The 24810-nt window shown below is 48.7% G+C and overlaps 1 protein-coding gene and 1 long non-coding RNA gene across 2 annotated transcripts; one reads left to right on the forward strand and one right to left on the reverse strand.

The window, feature by feature from the left end:
* Window positions 1–3115: 3115 nt before the first annotated feature.
* LOC102558247 (protein DGCR6) lies at window positions 3116–23451 on the forward strand. Its single transcript, XM_006263069.4, has 5 exons — window positions 3116–3240; window positions 9945–10105; window positions 11330–11430; window positions 19186–19326; window positions 21897–23451. The coding sequence occupies exons 1-5, from the start codon at window positions 3131–3133 to the stop codon at window positions 21978–21980; spliced, it is 597 nt and encodes a 198-aa protein (XP_006263131.1). The 5' UTR covers window positions 3116–3130; the 3' UTR covers window positions 21981–23451.
* On the reverse strand, window positions 13869–15166 carry LOC132243567 (uncharacterized). Its single transcript, XR_009455202.1, has 2 exons — window positions 14861–15166; window positions 13869–14626 (listed from the first exon to the last, which is right to left on the reverse strand). It is a non-coding gene; the product is annotated as an uncharacterized LOC132243567 (long non-coding RNA).
* Window positions 23452–24810: the final 1359 nt, after the last annotated feature.

The following is a 24810-nucleotide window of genomic DNA, read 5'->3' on the forward strand; positions in this document are numbered from 1 at the left end:
GTGATTAGTGCAAGCAAAAACACTGGATACAAATACTTTAAATAAATAAATAAATAAATAAATAATAGTCCAGAGTTGCATTAACAACTTTTAAAGTTATAATGTTTTAAAACAATATAGAGGCTAGTCTATACTGTGTGTTGTTTAACATATTCATTTGTTTACTTACATAAGATTCCTGAAGTAGACTTTTCTCAGATGATGTTGTTCCACCACTTGGTTGTATTACCTTTCTGTATATGGCTTATACTCTTTCAGGACAGTTTCTACATGTTATTAAATGTTTCTTCATTCTTGTTGCATTGTTAGCATACTGCTGCCCACAATATTTACATCTACCAACTTTCTTTCATCCTTCAGTGGCTTGACCTTCACTATAATGATGCCCCACACTAGGTTTTTTTCTGATTAGGCATTATTATGACTACTTCAAAGCAAAAGCACTAGAAAACTAACAGATTGTATGCAAACACTTTCAACTTCCAACTCAAAAAAAGAAATGAGACACCATTCTGTGCATTTACTAAACTGAAAGTGAAACAAAAGTTAATCAGTTTTAGTTTTGGTTTTGCTTTCACTTGCAGTCTGAGATTAAATAAGAATTTTAGCTTTGGTTTTGATTTGATCTGCACAGCCAATTAGGTGAATTCATAACTTGATTTTGGTTTGAATTATTATGTGAGTATACTTACCTTCCTGTTTACAAATAAATAAAACATATATGTATTCTCTCACACATTTCCCAGGAAAAACCTGAAAAACATTAATTACAACTTTTAAACTGCCAAGCTTGCCTAATATTGTACTGGCATCCATTCATTGTTACTAATGATTGCCTTCTGTGGATACAGGGAAAAGCAGCATACGTAATATATCTTAACTTTATCAAGGCTTCTGATACCATTTTCCACAGCATTCTGAGGAAGTATGGGTTATATGAATGAACTGTAAGATGGATAGAAAGCTGGCTGGATCATTGGGCTCAGTGGGTAATAATCAATGGCTCAATGTCTAGTTGGCAGGCAGTATTAAGTGGAGTGCCCCAGGGGTTGGTCCTAGGGCCAGTTTTGTTCAATATCTTCATTCATGATCTGGATGATGGGATGGATTGCAGCCTAAACAAACTTGTGGACAACACCAAGTTGGGGGAGTTGTAAATATGCCATAGGGTAGGGCTAGGATTCAGTGACCTAGACAAATTAGAGGACTGGGCCAAAAGAAAATCTCATGATGTTCAACAAGGACAAGTTCAAAGTCCTTCACTTAGGACAGAAGAATCCTATGCACTGCTTCAGGCTTCGGACCACCTGGTTAAGCAGCAGCTCTGCAGAAAAGGCCCTGGGAATCACAGTGGACAATAAGATGAATGAGTCAACAGTGTGCTGTTTTTGCTAAGGACAAAACACCCTACTGGGCTGCATTAGTAGAAGCGCTGCCAGCACATCAAGGGAAGTAATTATTCCACTCTATTCTGCACTGGTGAGGCCACATCTGGAGTACCGTGTCCAATTTTGGGCCACCTACTACAGCAAGGATGTGGACAAGTTGGAAAGAGTCCAGTGGAGGGCAACTAAAATGATTTGAGGGGATGGAGCACGTGACTTCTGAGCATAGACTGAGGGAACTGGGCTTATTTAGTCTACAGAAGAGAAGACTGATGGGGGATTTGATAGCAGCCTTTAACTACCTGAAGGGTGGTTTCAAAGAGGATTGAGCTAGAGTGCTCAGTGGTGGCAGATAACAAAACAGGGAGCAAGTTGCAGCAAGGGAAATTTAGGTTGGACAGTAGGAAAAACTCTCATTAGGAGGGTGGTGAAGCACTGGAACAGGTTACCTAGAGGTGGTGGAATCTCCATCCTTGGAGGTTTTTAAGGCCTGGCTCGGCTCAACAAAGCCCTGCCTGGAATAATTTACTTGGGGATGGTCCTGCTTTGAGCAGGAAGTTAGACTAGATGGCCTCCTGAGGTCCCTTCCAACCCTGATTTTCTATGATGCTATAACAGGCAGGTCAGGAAGGCAGGAAGTCTATCTGAGAAGAGGGGCTAGGAACAAACCAAGTCAGAAAGCCAGGGAATCAGGAAGACAGCAGAATCAGAGAGCAAGCCAGGTTGAAAATCCAGGAGATCAAGCAGAGTAGAGAGCCAGTCTGAGATTGAGTTGAACCCATTTAGTGAGATACTTCCTGTTCCTGTGCATGGGTTTATATCTGGGAACTCGAGGGTTAGTTGACCCTGACCAGCCACGCTGGTGACTGAGTGGATAGAGGGCTAGGCCCCGATAGAGACTTTGTACCTACCTTACCCAGTCTGGGTATGTGACAGGACTAGATCTTCCAGGTGCTAGCAACACCCTGCAGCTGGCTAGCCCACCCGCCCCTCTGTCACTTCTGAACTGCTGTCCTCTCTCGCCTGCCAGGCCTCGATGGAACAACCAGTCATACAGGACTCCTGAGCCTGGGCATAACCTGTTCCATTTGGACCACCTGCTTCACCCTTTGAACTTATCTAGACCCCGGCCCCCTTGGTCAGGCCTTACTTTGGCTACTACCTTCAATCCTAGACCCACTTACTTAGGCCATGGCTTCTCAGCAGCAGCTGCACAGCTGGAGTTTTTAGCCCAAGGGTTTAGGCTCTGGACCCCCTTCCTGGCCCTCTGGCCTAAAAGGAGATAAAATCCCGCTCTCTCCCTGACCCTCTTGCCTAAAAGGGACTTAACTTACAAGGTGCTTTAATTCACTGCAGCCTCCACCTCTCCTCACAGTCACTTCTGGTCCTTCAGCCTTTACTAACTTAAATCCAATTAAAATACCATCCCTCCAGGCACTCACAACCAAAGCCTACATGAACTTAAATCCTTATCCCTTCTTGGCCCACTCCGGGGCGGGGAAGTCTTCTCTTTCCTTTGCCCTCATCCACGAAGACTTCCTTGCTGCACTTCCAGACACCACGAGAGCCTGCACAGCCAACCTGCCTCCTTCCCAGCCAAGGCTAGGATGCCCTCTATAGCCTGAAGGCAATGCGAGCCGTTTATGCCCTTCCCAGGGCAGAGCTATCGGAAGCGGGAGGGCCCTTCCCTCTCCCCGCCGCTCTTGCGCGGGGCGGCTGCGCCGGAGCATGCGCGGGGCGGGGCGATGGCGCGGCTGTGGCGGTGCGGCGAGGAGCTGGGGGACGCGGCGCGGCAGCAGGAGCGGCACTACGAGCTGCTGTCCGAGCTGCAGGCGCTGGTGAAGGCGCTGCCCAGGTGCCGGGCGCTGCGCGGAGCCGGGGGCGGGGCGGGGCGGGGCGGGGCTCCCCCGGAGCAGGCGGCGGAGAGGCTGCCGGCTCGGGGCTTTGGGGCTTCAGCAAGGAAGGGGGACGGGTCTGTCGGGGGCCATCGGGGCTTCTGCAGCCCACACGGCTTCTGCCGGAAGCCCTCGGGTGTCTGCAGCGCTGGGTAGGAGGCGGGTGGATGTCAGGGTGCTGGGGGTCAGAGTTAAACAGGCCTATTTGTGATCACAGGCTTTTAGGCCCATCTCCAAGAGCTATAAGCCTTCCTTAATAAGGGAGGCCACTGAGGATATGTCAGCTGATTTTGTGAGACGATGAAAAGAAAACAGGCCTGTTTGATTTGCTGTAGGGCCAGGGGCCTTGGCCCATTGTGGAAAATTATAGGCCTCCCTTAAGAAGGGAGGCCACTGAGGACGCATCAGCTTGGGACAGCAAAAAAGAAAAGAGGGAAAGGAGCAAGGTCACAGGTTACTAACGCGGGATTTGGAAGAGAGCACCCAGCAAAGCACATCAGCCCGGGCCCGCTGCCCCCGAGCACGTTGAGGGAGCCTGTGGACACCGACCAGTGAAACTGCCCGGAGACATGAGCCTATTTGCCACTGTGGGAATTCGTGTGCTAAAGGCCGACCATGGGAAACTATAAGCCCACCTCAGAGAGGGCCTATGTGTTGCCTAGGGACCCAGGGTCAACACCCGCAAGGAAGCATTATAAGCTTCCCTTAGGAAGGGAGGCCACTAGATAGGCAACAACTGAATGCTTGGGACACCTAAAGACATAACAGGGACAGGAGTGAGGATCAGAGGCTTAAAACTAGCACGCAAAGGGGAAACGCTGAGCAGAGCATACCAGACTGCCCACTGGCCCTCAAATGAATCCAGCAAGCTAGTGGACACAGAACCTCCTTCCTGGTTAGATATACAGCTAGCTTAGCCAGGGCCAGGAGGAAGTTGACCAGGAGGCCCTAGGACTTGGTGGGGCCACAGATTCGGAGCGTGGAAATAAACCGGTGAAGGAAAAACTGCAGCCAGAACATCAGCAAGAGGTTCTGGAGGAGTTGGTGGAGGGGCTGCAGCCTGGCATACTCCAGGTTCATGTGCACCAGGGTCTCCCTCTGCTTGCAAAAGGGGCAGGTGTCCGGGGTATCCATGAACCTCTCCAGATACACTCCTGTGGAGACAGTTCTATGCAGGAGCTGCCACCTGAGGTCCCCAGTGGCTCACGGGATTAAGGTGGAGTACAGACTAGTCCACTAGGGACCCTCCCCACCACAGCCTAGCGTGTCCCGCCACTTGTTGGGGCAGAACATGAGGGCAGGATGACGGATGGTGCAGAGCACGAGCATGTGGACTTGGCAGCAATGGGCAGTTCAAAAGTGGACTAGCTGGTATCTCCCAGCTTGCTATGATGGTGGGGCAGAGAGCACCATGGGGCCTGCTAAGGCAGCAGCCCCACAACCAGCTCCAGAGGGCTTGGAGATACTGGGGGGCAGGCACTGCCCTCACAGGACTGGGTTGACGTAGGTGAGGGCAGTGGGCAGCTGGGCAACCTTTACCTCCTGGAGTAAGCAGCAGGGAGTGCACAGAGTAGACAGTTCCATGTGCTGGGCCAACAGATGGATCCACCCACCCCTGCCTGGCATAGTCCAGGAGGTCCCCGATATGGGTAATGTTGGCCAGGACCATCTTCTAGTGCATCCAGAGCATCTCGCCTCCATCACCGGCACCACTGGCTGAGGGGTTTTCAGCAGGGTCTCAGCTACAAGGTTGGCGCCCTGGTTGGAGTTAAATAGGATAGGGAGATTTGCAGTTCTCTCAAAGTACAGTAAAAGTTCTGTTAACCGGCATGCTCGCTTGTAAGATAAAGTGAAACTGGAAGTGCCCACCATGGCAATTCTGGTTTCTCCGAGCCCCCGCAGCCCGGGGCAAAGCAGCCTGCGCTGCTGAGCCCTCATGGCCCCCAGGCATAACAGGCTGTGCAAGGCCTACCTCCCTGTCTCACGGGGCCCGCGGGAGGGGTGGCGGAATGCCCCAGATGTGGTGGGAGAAGCAGCGGCCTGGGCCACTCAATTAACCAGCATATTTTGTTATCCGGCATCCCCAGGGGATACTGGATAACAGAGCTTTTACTATAGATCTGTGGTGCTCTTAATGGTTTGTTATGGAGGTAGCTGGTATGTTTGTAATGATTTGTTTGGACTCTACAATAAGCATGTGAGGTGTGTTCCCGTGAGCCCTTTCCAAGCAAGTCAATACTCATCAATACTCGAGTTAACTAGCAGTCCATCCACATAGCAGTCCTTACTTGTCTGTGTGAACAAGCCTTTAAGAGTGCCCTTTGGAGGCCCCTTTAAAACTATCCAAAAGTGCTGTGGTTAATCTGAGCCGTTCTCCCTCCCTCCTGTTTATGAGAGAAGTAGTGGAATTTGTGGTGGAGCTGAGAGGAGCCTAGGAGGGTCACATCCCGCCTCCCCCTGGCTCCTACTTTGCCCAGCCCCCCAGGGAGCCACGCAACTAGAGCCTCACAAACAGAACATGCAGTCAGGCACACTTTTGGCCTGGTGCATGAGTTAGCACAGGAGGGCACAAGGCTCCAGGCAGCGAGCCTGAAGAGAGAGGTCTGCACAGCAGCAGCCCAGAATACTACTGGTGCAATGGTGGTGGGGATGCGCCGCATCCTGAGGATCCCCTCCGAGTCTGGGACCCCCACTCTGGTACTGCTGAGGCCTCCACCCAGACGGAATCCATGGTTCCAGTCTCCACTGAGACGGAGCCCCTGGCTCTCAACTGTGGGGGCTGCCTGCTATGCTTGCAGGCATCTGGGATTAGGAGCATTGCCACCTCCCCTTGTGAGGTTTGCTCCACATTGGAGACCCTGGAGTACCAGCTAGGGGAGCTCCAGGCTGCATTGCAGAGGCTGCGTGCCATCAGGGATGGTGAACAGGAGATCATCTCATACTGCCAGGCCCTTCACCAGAAGACAGAAGAGCCATGGGTCACCTAGACGAAGGTTGTCTCCAGCCCCAAGGCACACTGCACCAGAGTCACTACTCCCCTGGACCTTCACAGCAATGAAATCCTTGCTGTACAAAATGAGCCAGCAGAAGCACCAGCTCCTGTACCTGAAGAAGAAAGCCATCCTGAAACTACCCTGTGGAAGAAACGCAGAGTGGTTGTTCTGGGAGACTCCCTCTTGCTGGGGACTGAGGGAACAATCTGCCGCCTGACCCCTCAGCCTGTGAGGTCTGCTGCCTCCCAGGGGCCTGTATCCAGGATATAGCTGAGAGAATCCCAAAACTTATCTTGCCCTCTGACCACTACCCCATGCTCCTTATCCATGTTGGCACAAATGACACGGCTCAAAGCAATCCCAGCCAGGTCATGAATGACTACAGGACTTCAGGAGCAGGCCTCAAAGGGTTGGGAGCGCAGGTAGTTTTCTCCTTGATCCTTCCCATTGTGGGTCACAGGCATAGGAAGGTGAGAAGAATTCAAGAAGTAAACAGAAGACTTGTGGCACTGGTGCCATCATGAAGGCTTCGGCTTCTATGACCACAGCCTGCACTTCAGAGAAAGAGCTAGCAAATTATTGGGAAGAGATGGCCTCCACCTCACTCGCACAGGGAGGAAGCTCTTCTCAGCCAGAATGGCTGACCTTGACCAGGCTTTAAACTAAGTTCGCCAGGGGAAGGGCAGAGCATCTCTGGTGCAAGCCCACCTAGCATCAGCCACCAAACCATCAAGTCAGGCTGTACAAGGAAACAAATTCCAACCCCACCCCAGGGACAGGGCTCTTCCAGAAGTGCAGGGAAACCTAAGGCCGCTGATGGCAAGCTCACTTGCCTTTACACAAATGCCAGGAGCCTGGGCAACAAACAGGAGGAACTGGCCCTACTTCCAAACAGTAATGTTTATGATCTCATAGGGATAACGGAGACATGGTGGAACTCCACCTATGACTGGACCACAAGTATAGATGGCTATACCTTGTACAGGAGAGATCCTGTTGCAAAAAAGGGCGGGGGTGTAGCTCTCTATGTGAAAGAGCAATACACTTCCCTACAGGCAGAAGTTGGCAGCCAAGGAGGGCAACTTGAGACCCTTTGAGTTAAGAATAAGGGGGGAACATGGTAGACCTGGTACTGGCCAAAGGGGATGAGCTAGTCAGCAACCGGAGAATCGAAAGGAAGGTGAGAGACATTGACCATGAGTTGATCACTTTCTCTATTCACCGCAAAGCTGGCAAGTCAGTCAGCAATACGGAAGTCTTCAACTTTAGAAAAGCCAACTTCCACAAGCTTAGGAGGCTAGTTGTTCAGGCCCTGAGAAACCACAATTTGGCAGGGAGGAATGTCCACGATGACTGGTTGCTCCTCAAGGATGCAATCCTTGAAGCACAAGGGAAGTCCATTCCAACCCGCAGAAAAAGTAGCAAAAGGGCTGGATGACCCCTTTGGCTCAATAGGGAACTCAAGGACCTCCTGCACCTAATAAAAGAAGCTTATAAAGGATGGAAGATGTGAAACATCACTAAGGAGGGGCAGTCAGCACTAGCCTGCACCTGTAGGGAGTAAACTAGGAAAGCTGAGGCTAAAACCAAGCTCAAACTGGCCATTCAAATTAAGGACAACAGAAAGTCCTTCTTCAAATATGTGGAAAGTCAGAAAAAGAACAAGGGTAACATTATACCCTTACTAAACCAAGTGGGACAGCTGATAACCGGGAAAAGCCACTCTCCTTAATGACTACTTTGCATTGGTCTTCCATCAGGCCACTGGCATCACCCTGTCTGACAAGAGGCAGGATCACCAGGGAAAGGGCAAACCTGTGCCCACCATTACCACTGATCTTGTGAGGGAACATCTTAAGAGGCTTGACATCCACAAATCAGCTGGCCCGGATGGAATGCACCCAAGAGTGCTAAAGGAACTAGCTGACATTATAGCACAGCCTGTGGCAAGGATATGCGAGAACTTGTGGCACTCGAGCAAGGTGCCTGATGATTGGAAAAGGGCCAGTGTGGTGCCTATCTTCAAGAAAGGGAGAAGGGAAGATCCAGGGAACTACAGGCCAGTTAGCTTGACCTCAGTCTCTGGAAAGATCCTGGAAAAAATCATTAAGGAAACTATTACCAACATCCTAACAGAAGGTAATATTCTGAGAAATAGCCAACACTGCTTCATGGCGGGTAAATCTTGTCTGGATGGACCCAGAGAGTGTCAGTTGATGGAACCAAATCAGCTTGATGCACTGTAGTCAGTGGCGTCCCCCAGGGCTCCGTTCTCGGACCTGTGCTCTTCAATGTGTTTATAAATGATCTGGACTCAGGTTTTACAAGCAGACTGGCTAAGTTTGCTGACAACACCAAACTATGGGGAAGTGCAGCCACCCCAGAGGATAGGCTAGCAATCCAGGCTGACCTCAACGGCTTACAAGGTGGGCAGATCAGAACCTGATGGTATTCAATGTGGAGAAATGCAAGGTGCTCCACCTTGGGGGAGAGAACCCACACCACACCTATAGGCTCAGCAGTGCTACACTAACTAGCACCGCATCTGAAAGAGACTTGGGAGTCATGATTGATCACAGGATGAATATGAGCCACCAATGTGATGCCACAGCCGGCAAAGCAAACCATACTTTGGCCTGCAACTTCTGATGCATCTCAAACAAGACCCGGGAAGTCATCCTCCCACTTTATTCAGCCTTGGTGAGACCACAGCTGGAACTGTGTCCAGTTCTGGGCTCCACAATTCAGAAAGGATGTGGAGAAGCTCAAGAGAGTCCAGAGGAGAGCCATGTGAATGATTAGAGAACAAGAGAGCAGGCCTTATGAAAAGAGGCTGAGACATGGGACTCTTCAGCCTGGAGAAGCGTAGGCTCAGGGGTGACTTGATGGCAGCCTATAAGTATACAAGGGGTGTGCATCAGGAACTGAGAGAACATCTGTTCACCAGGGCACCCCAAGGGAAGACTAGGTTGAATGCTCACAAACTCTTGGAAGATCGTTTTAGGCTGGACATAAGGAAAAACATCTTTACTGTCCGAGTCCCCAGGGCCTGGAATAGACTCCCCCCAGAGGTGGTGCAGGCACCTACTTTGGGTCCCTTTAAGAAACACTTGGATGCCTATCTTGCTGGGATCATTTGAATCCTGCTGACTGCCTGCCCTTTGGGCAGGGGGCTGGACCCGATGATCTCACAAGGTCTCTTCCAGCCCTAATGTCTATGGAATCTATGAAATCAAGAGTACGAGAAAAACATGATGGGGGAGGTAGAGCACATTGGGGCTGTCATAGCATATCAGTAGAGAACATGAAAGGTCTGACTCTTTACCTGGCAGGAATGAGACAATGCAGGATCCAGGAGCTGTGCTAACAGACTTTTCTTTGGGAGGAGAGGTGTGTGTGTGCATGTGCATAGAACTCACCTGTAGGGCTCCAAGAATTGAGTAATAATGCTTAACATTGTAACAATTATTTTTTATTTGAGGACTCCAGTGCTTTGTAAAGCACTAATGAACTAAGCTTTTCTTCCCTTCATTTGCTCTGTCTGCAAAACTGTGCTGCCTCCTCAATTAGAAGATTTAATTGGCTTAATAACAAAGACAGTTGTCTTTAAAATGCAACCTTGTGCCATGGCTACTACTACCCTCCTACTTTTTCTTGTGCTTTATCTTCAGCTCCTGCCAGCAGCGTTTGTCTTACACAATCCTCAGTGACCTGGCATTAGCACTCCTTGATGGAACAGTCTTTGAGATTGTTCAGGGTCTGCTTGAGATTCAGCATCTGACAGAAAAGAACCTCTACAACCAGCGGCTGAAGCTGCACAACGAGCACCGAGGTGAGAACCCTAGGCAGAGGTGCTTGAAAAGTGCCTCTGTGTGTGTGGCAGGGGTGTGTGGAGGGGATGGGTGTGTGAGGGGGGTGGGTGCCTGCCAGTGCTGGGGGAGCTATCTGGGCATTGGGGCTGCAGCAGGGAAGCAGGGCGGGGGGTCCCTTTGGGGCAGCAGGGAGCTGCGTGGCTGGGCCAGCAGCACCAGGATCAGTGCCTGTGTCTGCAGGGGCAGAGCAGCTGGGAGACACTGCAGGGCTGGGGGGAACAGGGGGCTGTGGGTCAGGAGTGAGGGGCACTGGCGGGGCTGTGGCTTGGGAGTCAGGGACACCAGGGAGGGCCGGAGACTGTGGGTCAAGAGCAGGGGGCTGCAGGTTGGGACTGAAGGGTATCAGCAGGGACAAAGCAGATGCAGGTTGGGACTGAGGGGCACCAGCATGGTCTGGGGGACAAGGTACTGTGGGTCAGGAGTGAGGGGCAGCAGAAGGGCTGGGGTGGGCTGTGGTTTGGTAGTGAGGGACAGGGGCAGGGCACAGGCATATCACTGCCCCCCCCCCCCCCCCCCCCCCCCCCCACACACACACAATCTTATTCCCCACCCCCAGCAGGTGTCCTCTTTTTTGAAACTGGAAATATGGTAACCCTGCACCTGCATGGCCAGGCCACAGTGCCATAAGGACTGCTGGCTCCTTCTGGGGAGCCAGCATTTTATTTTCAGTAGGGGGGAGGGGTTTCCCCCACAGATTTTGCAGGCATTGCCTGATTTTGTGATTTCCACAGGTCCTTAAGTATATCTTTAAAGCAAGGAAATTAGGCCCATTTCTTCAGTCCTTTTCAATGAATTATTCCTGTTGTGTTTCAGGAACAGTACTCTTATTATAAAAGTCTCCGAGCTGCACAGTTCTGGAGAGGGAAGTGAGCTAAGTAACTGGCAGCATTTTAAAGAGCTCACTTTCTTTCTGAACACCAAAGGGATAAAGACTTGGTGGATGGCTAGTCAAATGTCTTGTTAAAGATTAAGGCAGAGGTATGTCTTCTGTGCTTTGCTTCAGGCAACCCATGCCAAGAAAGGCGATGCTCCTAAATTCTGTGGATTTAGTGAAAATAGTATTCTCTGAAGTATAAGACTTAACTTCCAAAGGCTAAACTTTTGTGAATATGGAGGAAATGCTGAGTATAACTGTCTTGCCTGTTATTTTTGATGCACAATTTAATTTTGTATTTATTGAACAGTGCTCAAGCAAGAAATGTTCCACAAACACAAAGAGGCCCAGCAATCCTGTAAACCACATAACCTGCCACTCCTCAGAGCAGCTCAGCAGAGAGAAATGGAGGTAAAGTTCTCTTGGTATTTTCTGTTGCACAACATATTAGAGCTCTCACTCCCAGCTGCATGTGTAAACCTCTCTGCAGTGGCATATGCTGCATTTATACAAATTCAAAATGACTTTGAATTCAAGTTGATTCCCCCAATAACAGGATTCTATGCATGGATAATTATAATCTGTGGGGATTTGCTGGTTGCCCCACCCACCTGCCCCCATACGACTTACTCTACCCCCCTGCCACTTGCACCCCTGGCACTACATAGTCTCCCCTGGGTCAGGATTGTAGTGCTGCTGGAGCCACAGCTGCCAGCTCTGTCCTCATATCCAAGGCAAGGTTTCTTTTTTTTTCTTTTGTTGAATGGGGAGAAAGCCTTATCTTGTACGTGAATAAATACAGTACTATTATTATAGTATATTAAGTTACCTGTAGAAATGGGAAAGTTGATTCTGAAATTGGTCTCTAGATCAACAGTTAAACTCTTCCCTGTAGGAATGGATGTTCCTCATCTTCACTTAGTAAGCACTGATGACCCATCTCCATGCTGTCTACTCCCAACAACCGCCTACGGGCTATCTTTCCAAGGAGGCCAAAATAGAATTTCTGTTTACTGTACTTGAAGTAGCAAGATGCAGGCGTGCTGCTGCTGAAACGTTCCATTCTAGTTGTGAAGCAGGGAATGCAGTGCAACCTGTTTCTGCTTCACTAATCTCCAGAAATTAGAGCTAGCAAGGATCTTCTCTGAAGAAATTTTGATTAGTAATCTTTGTATTCCTTTGATTATGTGCAGTTTTCCCCCAATGAACAGTACACAGTTTGTCTTCCCTTTCACAGGTATGGTTTCATAAACCCTTTCTTGTAATTATAGGAGGCTCAGTTACTATAATTCTTTGACCAGGCTTGTACTTGCTCACTGAATTTGTTTGAGGATATTTACTCTATTTACCTGAATATAGGATGATGTTAAATTTTAAGATGACCCCCCCCCCCCATCAAATTCTTTACATTGCAAATTATAAATTTGTTATAAGTTTCCATGTACAGAATCTAATCGGCAGAAGAGCATCTTAAATTTGCCTCCCCACCACTACTGTGTTGAGGAAAGGAACAGTGGAAAGTGAGGGGCCGCACACCTGCTTCTTACTCCTATGCCTACCTGCATACCTTCCCCCTGCTGCGCTTCGCGCCCCCCCCCCCCCCCCCCCCGCGTCCTGCCCCCACCACTTCCCTCTTACCTTCTCCTGCAGCTCTGCTCCTCCAGGTACTTGGCAGCAGCCCTGCCCAGCCAGGGAGAAGCAGCAGCTGCTGCATACCTTCCCCCTGTTGTGGAACCAATATAGTTCCATTGGCTAGAGCAGTGGTTTTCAACCTGTGGTCCACAGACTCCTGGGGGTCTGCAGGCTGTGTTTAAGGGGTCTGTGAAAGGTGACTCTGATCAATAAAAAGTATGTGAATACCCACACTTACAATTCAGAGAGATCTGTACCTCCTTTCAAAATTTCCAAAGGGGACCATACCTCCATTCAAAAATTTTTAGGGGTCTGCAAATAAAAAAAGATTGAAAGCCACTGGGCTAGAGCATGTGATCTTTTCACAGATATAACTAGTATAGCTATGATTGTAAAACTCAAGTGTTTTACCAGTTTTCAGTAAGCCTCAGTCTACTTGGAGCCCTGTACTCTTAAAACAGGGATGGGCAAAATACGGCCTGCAAGCTGGATCCGGCCTGCCAGGCACTTTCATCTGGCCTGCGGTACCAACCAACGAATTGTACCCTGCCCAGCCCTTCTGCCCATGAGGGTGGGAGCAAGGCATCCACATATATTCATACCCCCTACATACCCTACTGTACCTTGCTTCCACCCTTGTGGGCAGAAAGGCCCAGCCAGCAGGCAGCTTCTGGGCAGCCTTGGGGATCTGCTCAGCCTCCTCAGCATCCTGCTCGCTCTGGGCAGCAGGTAGGGAAGCGGTGGGAATGGGAGCAGAGCTTCAGCTGGGTGGGAGCATGGGGGGCAGGGGCTGGGGCTGGTGGCAGCACGGAGCCCACGCCCAGGGGTGGTGGCAGCACAGAGCTTAGGTGGGTAGGGTGTGGGTGTGAGGGAGGGTATGGGTACCCTGCCTTTCCTCTCCCCCCATGGTGGGCCGGCAAGTGGTGGTAGCAGCAGATGCCTGGCACCCAGCTCTGGCCAGAGTTGCACATTGCAGCGAGGAGCACAGCCCCCGCTGGGCAGTCTATCGCCGGCACTTCCTGCCCTCACATCCCATGAATCCCACACACCCACACCCTGCCCCCACATCTCCCCACATATAGAGAACCCCAACATACCCTGTGCCCCCTCACACACAGCCACAGCCCTCACAAACCCCACCACACATCCCTCATACCCCACCATACACATACACACCCCTAAGCACACCCCCTACACAATGTACAAGACCAAGAATGTATTATTGAGTTACTTTGCAATCACCTCTATATACAGTATGCAACCACAAAACATGACAAAAATATTTTTTGTAATAAAATTTAAGTATGTTATATTAGGTATTTGACTTTTAGTGAATGATTTGGGGGGTGGTTTCTGGTTCTAAGATGGCAACAACCTCTCCCAAAAGGAGTATTTTGGGGGGGCAAAGGGAGGGACATCCAGTGGCAAAGGTCAAGGATTAGGGGTGGGACTTCCAGTCCCAAGATGGCAACCAAGAGGTGGGGCAACTGTCAAGGGGCGGGTCTACCCTGCGGCCCTCAAAAGCTCATCAAACCTTGCTAAGGGGCCCTCCACCCAAAATAGTTGCCCATCCCTGTTTTAAGATCTGCCCAGTTTGATTGAATTTGTGCTATTAACTTACTGTTTGCAACTACCAGCATGTATTGTAGTTGGAATAGTCATTTTGATTTACCCCATCCTTCTTTTTTCCCTTTTTTTTAAAGATGGGCACCATGTTAGCTTGTCTCCAGTCCTTTGGGACTCCACCTGTTACCTGTGACTTAAATATTGTTCCAAGTGGCTCTGAGATTTCTTTGGCCAGTTGCTTCAGCACCCTGGGATGAATTTTGTCAGATCCTGATGACTTGAATTCTTTAATATTTGTCAAAGCTCACTGCTGCCTTCTTTATTTAAGATGTGGCCTGGCCCTTCTTCCTTCTTCTCTGTATGATATTTGCTTGATTAAAAGACAAGATTTCTTTTCACCATTTAACACCTGGGGGGGAAAGCCCCTCGTTTTATAATCAAGTACGAGATGGTGGGTACAGGCAGCTGCTGCAGCTCAAACTCTGGCCCAGGGCCAGAGCTGCAGCTTCTGCTGTCCCCCCTGCTGCCTCTGCACCCTCTGCCACTCCCTCTCCCCACAGCCTCAAGTCCCTGTTGCCCTCAGTCCTCTCCCACCCCATGCTGCTTTTCCCCCTCTCTCCCCCTTTGCCACACTCCTCCTTACCTTTGTTTTGTGCTGACAGGCTCCGTCCTTGCTGCAGCTTGGAACATGGAGCACATACTTCACCTCATCCCTATAGCAGCAGTGCCAGCTCCACAGCACTGCTGGGGTCATGCTCAGTGCCTCAGGCAGAAGCAGGGACAGAACCTGCTGGTATGGAGCAAAAGTAAGGGTGTGAATGGTGGTGGGGCAGGCAGGACAATAGGGACTTTGAGGGGAAGGGGAGATGGGGGGGGGGAAGGGGAGGCAGGGACCCAAGACTGCAGAGAGCAAAAGCAGTGTCGGGATGGGGGTAGGCAGGGGAAGCAGGAATGGGGGGCCTGGTTTTATCTTGAACTTTCTGGAACAGAAGGTTGTCCTCTAAGGTTAGCTTGCTGGACATCTTATGTTTTGTTGTATTAATCTTCCAGCTGGTGCTGGGAACTTAATTTCCCATAAATGCCATCATACGTTTTTTGGATATTGTTACTTCCTTGTAGCAATGTTACTTCCTGATTTAGGGGTATAGGCTGTAGCCAGTGTTACCTCTAAGCCGCATGCGTGTGCGGCCACACACAATAAAAAATCATGCTGCGCAATAACTTTTTAATGCCATGCACACAGTGGCATACTGATGGGGGGGTGGGGAATGGTAGGGGCTGCCAGACTGCTGCAGTGGGTAGGGGGTACAGGGTCCACTCTAGGTCAGGGCTGCTGCAGCAGTCCAGCTGGCACAGAGGGCTAGTGTCCCCATATGTCAACTGGCTGGGCCTGAGAAACTCCTGAGCAAGTAGCCGAGCTGCTCGCCAGGGCAGGTTTTTATACTGCTGGGTCCAGCACTTGTGCTGGCCACAGCCTTCTGCTCCCCCTGGCTGACGATCTGGAAGGAACTGGGCAGGGTCAGTTTGCCCCAAGTTGCACAACTTGCCCCACACCAAAGTGTATGTTCAGGCACATGTGCTGAGGCACAAATCCCCAGCACAAATTTGTGCCGCTCCTATTTGAGCTGCTGCAAGCGCATGTGCCTGCATATGTGGACACGCCCCTGGAGGTGCAGGTGCAAGATCCAGGAATGTCGATAGTTCTGTTGTGCGGTGTCGTTATCGTGTTGGTGGTGAAGATCTGTTGGCAGGTTTCATAGATTTCATAGAGATTAAGGCTGGAAGGGACCTTGGAAGATCAAGTCCAGCCCCCATCCCAAAGGGCAGGAAGTCAGCTGGGGTCATAGGATCCCAGCAAGATAAGCATCCAATTTACTCTTGAAGGTGTTCAATGTAGGTGCTAGAACCACCTTCTGCTGCAGGTTATTCCAGACCTTGGGGGCTCGGACAGTAAAGAAATTCTTCCTTATGTCCAGCCTGAAACGGTCTTGCAGTAGTTTATAACCATTCGAACTTGTCATCCCTTGGGGTGCTCTGGTGAACAAACATTCCCCCAGGTACTCGTGGTCCCCTCTGATAAACTTATAGGTGGCCATCAGATCACCCCGAGCCTGCGCTTTTCCAGGCTAAAGAGCCCCATAGCTCTCAGCCTGTTGTCGTAAGGTCTGTTTTCCTGACCTCTGATCATGCGCGTGGCTCTTCTCTGGACTCTCTCAAGCTTCTCCACATCCTTTTTGAATTGTGGAGCCCAAAACTGGACGCAGTACTCCAGCTGCGGCCTCACTAAGGCCGAGTACAGGGGGAGAATGATGTCCCGGGATTTGCTTGAGAAGCATCTATGGATGCAAGCCAGTGTTTTGGTCGCTTTACTAGCCGCAGCATCACATTGCAGGTTCATGTTCATCTTGTGGTCAATGATGACCCTTATTTTACATTTCTTGTCATGGCATAGTCTGAATCCATTCAGTGTGTTTTGGGCTGTAGGAAATTTGCTTCTGGTGATGAGGATGGCGAGGTTTGGTGCTTGTTTAAAGGCTAGGATTTAGTGATTTGTGATCTGCAGCAGACATCATCCTTTGATATCCCCTACCCTGTTGTTCTTTATCTTCACCCTGATTTGCTGATTTCTTTCTCTTGGACCTGAAACTTGAACATGCATTTTGATTTAGTGCAGTACCACCTCTTTTTTCCCCCAAAACTATCCTTCTGAAATAATGAATACCCTTCAATGTTGATATTCCAGTCATGGGAGCTATTCCAAATTTCGGTAATATTAAGTTATATTTTCCTTTACATGCTATGACTTTCATTTAATCTTGCTTGTTCCCCATACTTATGTTTTGTATATATGCATCATAAATATTCTGCAGCCAGCCTTACTAACTTTTTCTCCCATCAAGCCTTCTTCAGAATTGGGTCTCTTTTCTTGCCCCTCATCCCTCTATTGAATGCACCATGACTGAAGAGTTTTCTTTTGCTCTCCCTTGTAGAACTTTTCACAAGGTTAGCCATATGATGCCCAAAGATGCTTTTCCCAGTCTTTGTTAAATAGGCCCTGTGTCTGATGGCAGGTCTCTTAACCAGAACACCAGCCAATTTTCCAAAATCCTATTAAATATTTTCCTTTGTTACATACAGGGAAAGAGGCAGAAGTTATGGGTTTTTTCCCTCACCCTCACACTCAACACATTGGTGGCAGAACTAGTTCTAGTCCTAGCGCAGTCAGAAGCTGAAACCTGTACACCAGCAGTTCCCAAACTTTTTCTTATTTCGTACCCCCTTCTAGATTTACCAGCTGCCTGCGTATCCCTACCAGCATATGTTTTATATTTAAATGCCAATTATTATTTTTATAATGAAAATTAAATCTGCCATTACACAATTCCTCCAGCATACCCTGCCAGAGATGTCTTGCATACTCCCACGGGTACACATACCACAGTTTGAGAACCTCTGCTCCAAACCACACATCTGTCATCTGTTCCTTTACTTCCTTATCTGAGAAATGGGGATAATGCATCTCTTCCTCCCAAAAACTGAAGTAAATTTTGCTAAATATTAGGAGACGTAAAAGTCCTTGTTACCATTTCCTAGATAGCATTGTTTTGGCAACATCTTGCTGGGTAATATTTCTGACCATATGGCCCCCTCTACACAGTATACACAATTGTCAGGTTAACTGCGCAATAAATTTAGACTGGCTACACATGCAAATTAACTATGATGCCTTAAAAAGATCCAACTAGCTATAAAGTTATTTTAGGAAAATGTGTAATTACTTTATAGCTGGTTTCTCTCCACCTTTAATTTGCGCATGTAGGTAGTGCCCCTGTGGCTGGGAGACCAGTCGCTGAGGCGAACAATGCACCTTGGAGCTGGGAGATCATAGCCACTGCAGTCTCCCAGCTGCGGGGACACTCTATGCCACCTGGGGCTGGGAGGTTGCAGTAGTGCCCTTTGGCTGCCAGGACCTTGAGTCCAACAGCTGACAGGACTCCTGGCCCCAGCTGTGCCTCTTACACAACTGAGATGGAGAGTCCCATCAGCTTTGGGACTCTCAGCCCCAGTAGTGCTTGGGAGGTGTGGACGCTAGGTCCTAGCAGCCATGGGGCACTGTTGTGTTCCCCCAATCCCTAGGGGTGTGTAGGGCACCCTGCAGCTGCGAGATTGTGGTCTCCTAGCTTCAGGTGCCCTCAGAGGGGCTACAGTGCCATGGCTGCCAAGGTAAGGCACTACCATGGTGGCAGCATGGAGTTGTGCCCCTCTGCTGCTGCCAACTGGGCAGGGGGCACCTATGCTCGCACCCGCCTGCCCCCCACACACACACCCTGCCCCACACACCATCCCCTTCCCCATACACTAGGGCTAGGGCCTTCCCCTCACACTGGGTGGCAGGGGGCAGTGGGTTGAGAGTGGGAGGCATCAGCAGGGTTGGGGGGCATAGGGGACTGGGTTAGGAATGAGGGGCACCAGCAGGGCCAGGGGTTTGCTGGTTGGGAGTGAGGGGCACCGGGAGGGATGGGGGGGCTGCAGGTCAGGAGTGAAGGGCAGTGGCATATCAGAGCTGCTCTGCACCACAAAACAACAGAGGGACAGCTGCAGCAGGACCCAGATTCTGTTGAGTGAAGGGGGCAAGAGGAGCTCTGATTTTCCATGATAAAAAAAGCCCAAAAATACCAAAACACAGGTATTTGGGGATTTTTATCAAAGGATTTTGGATTTTTTAACAGAGAAAAAACCAGGATCCTTGGTGATGATGATTTTCTAAACTTGTCGTAACTCTCCCTAGCTTATTTTTAGACCCTTCAACAATGCAGGGACTAAGAGATTCTTAAGGAATACAGATTATTTCCTGGTCCTTCTTACAGTCTCAGGGATTAAATTAATTTGTGTCTTTATTTTTGGGTTAAAGAAAATCTAATGAGAAGATAATTGAAGAAAAAATAATATCAAAATTTTCCCTCTTAGACTGTGGAGCAGCGAATTCGAGATGAACAGCGAATGATGGATGAGAAAATAGTCTTGGAACTAGACCAGAAAGTAGTTGACCAGCAGAGCACCCTGGAGAAAGCTGGAGTGTCTGGATTTTATATCACCACAAACCCTCAGGTCTGTAAGATGAGAAGGAGATTCAAGATCTGTCAATACTTTTAACAGTTGACAGATAAAAAAAAAAAAAAGGAAAACTAAAATGCCAGAAGTTTTCTTCATTTCCCACCTTCTCCCCAGCCCATATGGCACAGAATTTGAACTTTGAAAAGTTGTACTGGAAGTATGATCCTTCCTTTGCTGCATGAACTGATGCTAAAGTCTGTCAGCTAGAAATATTAGGTTAAAAAATTTCTTGCAGAAGCCAGTTACTAGAGAGTGAGCAAAGATTACCTGATATAGAGCACATTTTGAACAAGAAGTCTCTGGCACAAGATTTCCTTTCAGCCCCGTGACTCCTTAGCCTGTCCGAGTATGAGCACTAAAAATAATCTAAACTTTTTTTTTTCAGCTTGCATTTATAAACTTGAAATCTAATCTGCAGAGAGAAAGGATAACTTAAGGTGAAAAGGCACCCAAATATAGGCTGTTTTCTGGTTTCCAGTTCATTCTTTATTCTATTATCTTGGGCAAGTCACTTAAGTTTCCTGTTTTTATCCTTCATGTTTAAAATGGGTAAATACTTAATTTCTCTCCAACTGTTTTCTCTATTTGGTAAGGATAAGTAGAGGTCATAGTGAAACAGCCGCTTAACCTAAGGGTTTTTTTTTTTTTGTAAAACTCAGGGAACAGGATCATTTGAATGAGGATAATGACAGATTTTCAGATATTTACAGGGAACACTTCACGATGGAATGGTGAAATAATTGTGTGTACCACGCACAGGTGCATTTAACAAGTAGCACTATATAACCAGTATCAAACCCTCAGTGCCTGCTCCAGCTTTTTGTCTTAGTTTTTCTTCTCTTTTGAAGTAAGATAAATGCATTGGAGCTGCTTTTTGAGAACTATGAGGGTGAGATGCTCAGAGAAGTAGTGCGTGTGTCTCCACATGCATTTAAAGAAGCCCAAAATTACTCTGATGTAAGCTACTCTGGAGTAAGAGTTTTTGGGCCAGCATCTACACATGCAGGGATTAGGGAGAAGATTTCCACCCAGTTCCCTGCAACCCTGCAATGGGCCCCGACACTACTGGGGGGAGCTTCAGACCCTAGCTTCCCAATCAGGGGCATGGGGCTTGGAAAGAGCTTCACGGGAGGGGCAGGTCCCAGCCCCCTTCCCCAATCTGTGATTGGGGCAGCTAGCTCACTGCTAGCTGGCCCACCACCGAATCAGAGCAGGGGGCTGGGACCTACTCCACCCCTGCTTCTCTTTCCAAGCCCCATGCCTCGCTCACCCAATCAGGGCATGGGGCTGGGACCTGCCCCTAACTTGGACAGTTGCTGGGTAGCCCCAGGCTGCATGAAGAAGTCTGCTTGTGGAGCCCAGAGCTGTCCGGGGACTGCCTGAAACAGGACAATCCCTAGCCGCCTCCAGGCTGCATATGCTTCCCTGCATAGCCTGGGGATGGCTAGGAACTGTCCCAGTCAGGGGAAGGTCCCAAACAGCTCCAGGGTGGGTGGGGAACTGTCCCCATGCAGGGAGCTCCCAACCCCCATTCCACGATTGGGGAGCAGGAGTTGGAAGCTTCCTACTGACTGCTGGGGTAGGGGTACATTTTCCCCACCCAGGCATACAGGGCAGGGGCTGGAGAGCTTATTCCCAGTTCCCCAGCCCCCACCAGCAGGGAGCTCCCAGCACTGGCACTGTGCCATGGGGCCACTTATCTCCCAGCCTGAGCCCAGTGACCACAGAGCTCAGGCTGAGACACCCTTATCTCCCAGCACCTGCCCCTTGATCATGGAGCTGGTGCTGGGAAAATAAGCATCTCCCAGCCCCCATTCCCCAATCACGGCTTGGGAGCAGGGGGCTTAGAGCTCCCTGTTTCCATGGCAGGGGGACATAGTCCCTGCCCAGGCTTCTGTGGTGGAGCCTGCCTGGGCAGCAGGCAGCTCCCAGGGGCAGGGAGCAATTTCCCATCTCTTGGTAGATGGCTGACTGGGAGCAGATTTTTCAGTCAGGCGTGTACACGAGTGCTATGGCACTATTACTACTTCAGAGTAAATTTGCTATTTGTATTTGCAGGTAGCAAGTTTACTTGAGATTAGGGAGGTTTACTGCGAAGTAAGCATGTGCGCATGTAGACACGCCCAGGGAGGAGCACTTTAATATGCTTTTTACATTTTTAGTGGAAAGCTATTGCTCCAGTGCCCTAATGAAAAGGTTGCAGAACTGACGGGCCTGTGTGCTTTATGACAAGCTATGAAAAAGGAGAGAACCTCCATAAAGGGTATCGTATCTTATAGCTCTTGTACCTTTCTGCAGATCATCCTCTCATTTCAGATATTTTGCAGTGTTTACATCCTACATTAGGTAAAAAGGTATTAACCTCAAGCTTTAGTTCTGCATACGTCTAGTGTTTGAAGGGGCATTTTATTTGGGAGATGGGGTGGAGGGTTGATGTCATTAGTGTGACTCTATCTACTTTGTGGAATACCCTCTACAGTATCCTCTACATCTTTCCTGCAGCCTCTGGCAGAGAAGTGTGATTAGCTTTTCTTGTTCCTGAAGTGTCATTTCTTCCATTACAGGAGCTGACTTTACAAATGAACTTACTAGAACTAATTCGGAAGTTGCAGCAAAAGGAAACACAGCCAGAGAAAGCATTCTCCTGAATGGACCCAGCTGCAGTTTTCCAGAATGTCTGACTTCTTGCTAATGCATAGAGTACTAAATGCATTTGCTATAAAAAAGCAAGATAAAGAAGCCACTTTCCACCAAGTCTGGAAAAGATGGCCCCTTTTTACTGGGAGTTGGAGGACTCCAAAGTACCGAGGGACAGTTGGAGTAAGGTGTTTGTAATGATTTCTACTGTGTTTACTACGCATCTCAGTTACAGCTGTTGAAAAAAATTTCACTGACCTCTATTCTCAGTTTTAATAAGTGATTAAGGTCTTGTGGTCCTTGAATAACACATGTTTTGTAATGTCTCTTCTGAAGTCATTACCTCTTGAATGTTGTATAAAATGTAGCAAAAGGTCTGAAGGAAGTAACTCTGGGTACTTGGAACATGTCAGTAACATCTCCTTTTGGAAAACAGGATAATAGATGCAATGTTTAAGTGACATTTTGGAAACCATCTGTGGGTCATCTTGGATTCCAAATAATATCTCCTACTCAGTCTCAAAATACAGATCTCTTTCCTCGTGTTCTCAGAGGGCATGGGTTTCTGATAAAGGACCATAAATAACAAGAAAGGATTGAATAGCTGCTGATATCAAAAACAGGTACAGTAAACACTCTGGTAACCGGCACCTTACAAGCTGGTATGCTCTGTTAATAGAGCATACCAGCTTGTAAGGAAAGTGAAACTGGAAGTGCCCACCATGGCACTTCCGGTTTCTCCGGGCCCCCATGGCCCAGGGCAAAGCAGCCTGCACTGACGAGCCCCCACGGGCCAGGGACATAACAGGCTGTGTGGGGTTGTGTGAGGCCCACCTCCCTGTCCCACGGGGCCCACAGGGCCTGCGGGAGGGGTGGTGATGCCACAGGAGGGGCAGAGGAACACCCCAGATGCGGCAGAAGAAGCTGCAGCCGGGGCCGCTCAATTAACCAGCATATTTTGTTATCTGGCGTCCCCCATTCCCAAGGGATGCCGGATAACAGAGCTTTTACTGTAATTGGATGGCTTTACTTTGCTGTGGAGGCTGAGCATGGCCTTTCTAGTCTCATCTTGGTACACAATTAGGAAGCTATGAATCAAGACTTCTGTATGTGTTAAGATAAAAATAACCTTTTTAAAGCAAGCTGGAGCACACTTTCCCTTTCCAAAGCAGCCTCTTTATTTTGAGTGTTGTTTCTTAAAGAAAAAGCCAGGCCTGCATAGTGCTTTTGACATTAGAGGTGCAGTTTCATGAGGGAACCTTTGGACACCTATACACATGCTCCGGGGACTGGGAAGAGGGTGTTTTAATCAGAGTGGCTTACATATTCAGCATCCTGTGTTTCAAAATGGTGACAGGGGCCACATATTGGGAACACCATCTTGGCACTGCACATGAATATTGTGGTTGGTTTACTACACTCTATGCTACTTCAGTGCCAGGTTCAGATTGCATAACAAATAAAAGTTCACCTGTGTTTCTATACCTGGCTCTTGGTGTGGATTTTTACAACCTTTTGCTCTTGCAGTCCTTCAAGTGACTGAGAAATTGTCCCTGCATCTGTGGCTTTGCCCTCCTAACCTGATGGCTAACAGTTAATGTTTTTCCAAGTTCTAGCATTATTGAAATTTAACATTTCAGAGAAATTCCAAAGCTGCTTACCTTGAAGAACTGCATCCTGTTACTCCTACCAGGACACCAGTGCAAAGGTAAAGGCCTCAGAAAACAGCAGCAAAGAATGATGGTTGAGGGTCAAGAGTTCATCTTCCTCTGAAGGTACTTAGGGTTCCTATCAAAAATCAACTGCAAAAGTAGGAAGAAATAAGAGTCCAAGAACTTTGGGAAGGGGGTGAGTGGGGGCAGGGGCTACAGATGGCATGGGTGGTCAGGTTCAAGATGCATAGGCACTTACAGGGGCAGCCAACAGGGTGGGGGAGGGTCAGCAAATGATGGGGGGGAGGGCAAGAGGCAGGGATCAGGCCACTTGACTTCCCTGCTGCTTGACCTGTCCTACCACTGCTCCCCATGCTGCAGCGGTGAGGGGTGGGCTGAATTTAAGATGATCCTCCCATAATTAGATTCTATATATGGAAAATTATAACAAATGTTGTTGGGTTTGAACGAATTTAAGTTAGCAGGATTGGATGAACTTCATCCTAGGGTACTGAAGGAACTGACAGAGGAGATCTCAGAGCCCTTGGCAATGATCTTCCTGAAGACAAACCAGGTACCAGAGTACTGGAAAAGGGCCAGTGTAGCGCCCCTCTTTAAAAAAGGCAAAAAGGAAGGTCCAGAGAACTACAGTCTGGTTAGCCTCATTTCAATACCTGGGGAGTTACTGGAGTATATTGTAAGGAAGTCCATTTGCAAACATCTGGAGGAAGACAGGCTGATCACAAGTAGCCAGCATGGATTTATGAAAAACATTGTGTCAGACAAACCTGATCAACTTTGACAAAGTAACTGCTTGGGTGGATGAAGGGAATGAATGCAGTGATTATGGTGTATCTAGACTTCAGCAAGGAAAGACCTGCATGACCTCATAAACAAATTGGAGAAATGTGGGCTGGATAAAACTACTATAAGGTAAACAGATAACTGGTTCAATATCCATGGAGATTTTGTGTGGAGTCCCACAGGGGTCAGTCCTGGGCTTGGTGCTGTTCAATGAGTTTATTAACAATTGAGATAATGGCACTAAAAGTCTCTTGAGCAAGTTTGCAGATGACATGAAACTGGGAAGGATTGCGAACACACTGGAGGACAGGAGCACAGTTCAGAAGGATCTTGACACATTGGAAAGTTGGCCTGGAACTAACAGGATGAAGTTCAATGTGAACAA

The sequence above is a fragment of the Alligator mississippiensis genome, chromosome 10 (assembly GCF_030867095.1).
Source record: "Alligator mississippiensis isolate rAllMis1 chromosome 10, rAllMis1, whole genome shotgun sequence".
NCBI lineage: Eukaryota > Metazoa > Chordata > Crocodylia > Alligatoridae > Alligator > Alligator mississippiensis.